Source organism: Polistes dominula, unplaced genomic scaffold (genome assembly GCF_049000335.1).
Source record: "Polistes dominula isolate Pdom_NZ unplaced genomic scaffold, Pdom_raw_medaka contig_11, whole genome shotgun sequence".
Lineage (NCBI taxonomy): Eukaryota > Metazoa > Arthropoda > Insecta > Hymenoptera > Vespidae > Polistes > Polistes dominula.
In genome coordinates, this window is record NW_028301154.1 from 3,427,400 (window position 1) to 3,432,500 (window position 5,101).

The window sequence follows — 5,101 nt, forward strand, 5'->3', positions numbered from 1 at the left end:
ATTAATTTTAAATAAATATTTCATTATATTTGTTATGATTTTACTTGCAAACAAGAGATTATTATTTCATTGAAAGAAACTAGTTAACAATTTGAAATACCATTACTGATTTATAATTTTTTTCTTTATTTTTTTATTATTATTATTTTTTTTTATTTTATTTATTCAATCGAGGAATATTTCGCCATCTGTACGGGACATGATCGAACTATATTTTTGGATTTATCAGTCGAGCAGGGTAAGAATAATGTTGCTGATGGTATTTATTTTGATTCGTATTAAATAAATAATAAAAAGTGCTTTTCGTGGGATAATCATATTTTAATGGAAATTTTTGAGTCGTGAAATATTACAAACAATATAAGATTCACATTATTTTATTTATAAAATTGCAGCATTAATATATTAGTAATAATTATATTAATATTATTATTAAATGTTCGATAACTTAACTTCACTATATTAATTACTATTATACACATATAAGCATTTAAATATACAAATTTAAATATTATATCTATAAATAATTTCATCATTTGAATTAAGTATTTTTATATCGTTTTGACAGGAATGATGTCAATGTGAGATTATACTGTCGGTTCACCTTTCATTGATTTGACATTAGGTTTTCTTAAGTGATGATAACTTGGTAGTATCCTTCTAAGATAATCCAATTGTCCTACTTGTGGCTAAAATAAAATCACAATAGTATAATATATTTAAATCTGAAGTATAGAAATTGTTAACTCTTTCCAGTCATATTTCTAATTTCTATTTTAAAAAAACCAGCATTTATATTATAAAATATAATTCATAAATATATTGTTTTATTTCTTTCGAATTTTTGCATTATGTTTCTCAGCAATTTGTTTGATAAAAATTCAAAGTACCGAACTTCTAAGTAGAAATAAAATATGACCGTAAAGAGTTAAAGTTATAATTTTGAGATTAAATAATAATTCTTACGAATGGTTTATCATTCATTTCTCTTCGTTGACATCTGCTGCCATATATTACAGTATTTTCAGAAACAGTTTCTGGTTCTACCAGGGAACAAGCTGTTCCTATTACACATCCGTTAGTTAATTCGACATCTTGAGAAATGTAAGCTGTGTAAAAAATAACAAATTATTAACATTATGTTCAATAATTATAGCTAACTTGTATAATAACAGCGTAGGAGATTCATGATACTGTTTACAGTTCAAATATGAGAAACGTTGGTTTGACTCATAGCAAATTTTACAGATCAGACATGAGAATCATGAAATGTAGCATCGAATATGGTAAAAAGCTTTGTATATTTAAACCATAGTTAATAAAAACTATGTTCATATATACCTTTAGTTTCTAAAATATTGTTATCACCAACTTTATGTGACTCGCAGGTAGAATCAACTTCGAAAACATTGTAGTTACCAATTATTTGTACAGGTACCATATCACTTTCAGGATGTGGTAATCTATAAAAGTAAAAGAAGATAAAGAAAGTTATTTAAATGAATATAAAAAAAAAACAAAAAACACAATGTATACTCACCTGTTAGCAATAGTTGCCATCTCTTCAATAATATTCCCTTCTCCGATAAAAATTGGTCCAGCTTCTGCCAAAATACTGGCCCTAGGATGTACAACAGTTCCTGTTCCGATAGTAATATCTCCTTTCAAGATACTTTCATCGCAAACTATAGCACCACTAGCTATCTTTAAACTTAATAATAAAACGATATAATATTGAATTAGAATAATAATCAATGAGAATAGAATTTAAAGTCAAAATGTAGAAGAGAACAACGGTGTGTGCTTTCTAACCTCAAATGAGAACAATAATGAATAGTTTTAATATTGATAAATTTAATATAATAGACAATGATTTAATGAAATGAATATATATATATATTAAAAAAAAACAAATTATTTGTTATAAATAATAATTAAATATCTTACTTGGAACGCCGTCCGATAGACGAGCTCATGTTAGATGTCATGTTTAATTAACATGCAGCACACTCTGGTGTCAGATGCGGTGCATTAAAAGGAATCCCTAAAAATTACGGTCGGTACGTTTTTGTTTTTTTCTTTTTCTATTATTTTTTTCTTTTTTTTTCACCTTTTCGATTATTATTTTTGTATATAAATATATTTGAATACGTTTCGTTGAAATAGAAATAGATAGAAAAATTAGATTTATTTTAATTATATAGAATTTTGATGTTTTTCAATACAAGAGAGACGGATTGATTGTTTTAAAACGAAGATTTATTTAGCAACAATATTTTGCATTTATTTGTTTCTCTTTTTTTTTTCTTATTTATTTTTATTTTATCTTTTTTTTTTTTTTTTCTTATCATATTTCTGTAACTTTTTTCTCTTTTTAAATTTTATTGCACAGGGTTCTTTTGGCGGTTTATTTAAATTTCTTTCTTTCTTTCTTTTTTTTATTGTTTTTGTTCTTTTTCTTTTTTTTTTTTTTTTCATTTTTAGCATACAATTAACAAATGTTATTCATCGGGATGAACGTTTTATTGAAGATAAATCTACAAATAATCTCAGAAGATCTGAGAGTATCAAATATGTGTGTTTGTGTGTGTGTGTTTGTGTATTTATGCTGCAAATCAGAAAATAACAAAGAACGGTGAAATATCGAGGGGGAGAAGAAGGGGGTTTTGTTGAGTGGGGTTGATCAGGGGTTTTTTTTTTATTTTGTTGGGGGAAATATTAACCTGCGGTTAATATTTTTTTTTCTTTTTAACTCTCTATATATATATTTTTCTTTCACTCTTTTTAATATATATATATTTCTTTCTCTTTCTTTCTTTTTCATACTTAATATCATCCCCCCAAGATGTAATAAAGTTACGTTAGAATTATACACGTTTGTAATGTAACTAGATTCGTTTTCTCGTTTCGATTGATCTATTTTTACTGCATGTATGTTTGTATATATATATATATATATATATATATATATATATGTGTGGTGTGTATGTAAGTGTGTACTTTTTCTTATTTTTCTTTTTCGTATAAAACGGAGATCTTCTTGTATCATCGCTAAAAATATTATCAAATAAATAATAATAATAATAATAATAATAATAATAATAATAATAATAATAATAATAATATAAAATCTAAAATATATTTAGTTTAAATTCGTCCATTAAGAAGGGACTAATTGCTAATACAATAATCGTAGAATAAACTATCAGATTGTTTGAAAAATAATTTTACAAGATTTATACATAATATATATATATATATATATATATATATATATATATATATATATATATATATATATTTATAGAACAAAAAGAAATAAACAAGATTCTTACCTTTATGTAATAATAATAATAATTTCTAAAAAGAAAGAGACGATGTAACGATAATAAAATCTATCAGTCGTAGGATTTATTTTTAATTAATTAATTAATAAAAAAAAAAAAATTGTAGCTCGATAATGAATAACTATCATCATCATCATCATCATCATCATCATCATCATCATCATCATCATCATCATTATTATCATTATCATCATCAACAAACTCTATTAGAAATATAATATTCAGTTAGGAGATAAAACAATACTCCCCTCTTATTAATTTTTCTTTTTCTTTTTCTTTTCTATTTTTTTTTCTTTTTCTTTTTTCTTTTTGGTGAAACATTTAAATTTAAGTTATTTAACGATAGAAAAAGTTTCGTCCTAAGCAAAAGATTATCATCATGATTTATCATCATCATCATCATCATCATTATCGTCATTATCAACGTAATTATCATCATGAATGACGATGAGAAAATTACGATGATTTTCGAAAATGAGCTACTTAAAACTTTGTCAACGCAGCTTTCGTTACAATTCTAATTGTAAGTAGTAAAAAATGACTCTCTGTATGTGTGTGTGTGTGTATTCATTTTTTTATATATTTTATATATATATATAATAATTACGCACACATACACACACACGCGAAACGACATCGGGTTATTAAATGTCCACGTTTTATCTTGGATTATTTAATTTTTTTTATCCCCTTTCTTTTTTTCTTTTATTCTTTTTTTTTTTTTTCTTTTTAAATATAACTTCGTTCATGTTGCCTCTTAACGGAAAAAATATAAAAAAATTGTTAACGAGGCTATCAATTTGTTTATTATGAAAAAACTCTCATCATCCAATTTCTTGAATTCATTTCTTTTTCATTATATTCTTCGTTTTTTATTAATATTGATATTAATATTAATATTAATCATTATAATTAGTATTAGTATTATTATATTATTATTTTTATTATTACTATTATTATTATTATTATTATTTTATATATATATATATATCTCGCACCTAGATTTACACTAATTCCTATTCTCCAAAATTTCTCTTTGTTTATGTTATTTCTCTTTCGTTTGAAATAATCAATTCGTGGTGTTTTTTTTTTTTTTTTTTAATTTTTCCAATAGAAAAGAAAAGGGTTAGTTTTACAACATTTTCCCTAGGTTTAACCCCCCTCTTGTAATTTATTTATTTATTTATTTACTTATTTTTGTTCCTTCATTTACTTTTCCTTTTATTTTCAGAAACAAAAAAAAAGAAAATTAACGTTCCACCCCCGTCTTCTTGCCCCTTTTTCTCCTCCCTCTCCTCCTCCTCCTCTTCCTCCTCCTCTTCGTATTCTTCTGTGTCATCCTGCTTCATCCTTAATCTTCTTTTGGGATCCCAATTTGTTTTAAATCATCCTAAACGATTTCTGCGAAGGCCACACGACGAATCCCCCTTGGTTTCTTCTTGCGTGTTAATTATAAACAAATATCATATTGATATTTATTTGTCTACAAACCTTATTTTAAAATATAATTGCAATCGCGTTGTTTATAGTCTTTTCTTTCTCATCCATTTGATCATTCTCACTCTCTCTCGCTCTCTCTCTCTCTCTCTCTCTCTCTCTCTCTCTCTCTCTCTTTCGTTCGTTCGTTCTCTCTCTTTCTTTCTATTGAGTTGTTCGAAAAGTAATTTCATTTTTTCTTGACCCAATAAAGGCATTAATTGATGATGCAAACCTGGCAAATAACAACACGTGAAATTGGTGATAAGTTAAATTTA

The 5,101-nt window shown here is 25.2% G+C and overlaps 2 protein-coding genes across 2 annotated transcripts in view; both read right to left on the minus strand.

Moving 5' to 3' along the window:
* Positions 1 to 361: 361 nt before the first annotated feature.
* Positions 362 to 3,219, minus strand: DCTN6-p27 (dynactin subunit 6). The gene is made up of 5 exons (XM_015332808.2): positions 1,948 to 3,219; positions 1,541 to 1,711; positions 1,342 to 1,463; positions 967 to 1,109; positions 362 to 689 (listed from the first exon to the last, which is right to left on the minus strand). Exons 1-5 carry the CDS (start codon positions 1,986 to 1,988, stop codon positions 588 to 590), a joined length of 579 nt encoding a protein of 192 aa, XP_015188294.1. The 5' UTR covers positions 1,989 to 3,219; the 3' UTR covers positions 362 to 587.
* A 59-nt stretch (positions 3,220 to 3,278) lies between these two features.
* The window catches only part of Hr3 (nuclear hormone receptor 3 ROR-beta), a 129,418-nt gene continuing 127,595 nt past the window's right edge, over positions 3,279 to 5,101 (minus strand). The window contains exon 9 of the transcript XR_016178603.1: positions 3,279 to 5,101. This exon is cut by the window's right edge and continues 3,884 nt beyond it. The gene's annotated coding sequence lies outside the window, so the exon portion shown is untranslated.

What these genes read in the sequence shown, in the direction of transcription:
- DCTN6-p27 (XM_015332808.2), bottom strand. Translation starts at nt 1,988, where the DNA reads ATGACATCTAACATGAGCTCGTCTATCGGACGGCGTTCCAA. An exon ending in ATGGCAACTATTGCTAACAG is followed by an intron (nt 1,464 to 1,540) that starts GTGAGTATACAT and finishes TTACTTTTATAG; the next exon opens with ATTACCACATCCTGAAAGTG. An exon ending in CAATATTTTAGAAACTAAAG is followed by an intron (nt 1,110 to 1,341) that starts GTATATATGAAC and finishes TTTTTTACACAG; the next exon opens with CTTACATTTCTCAAGATGTC.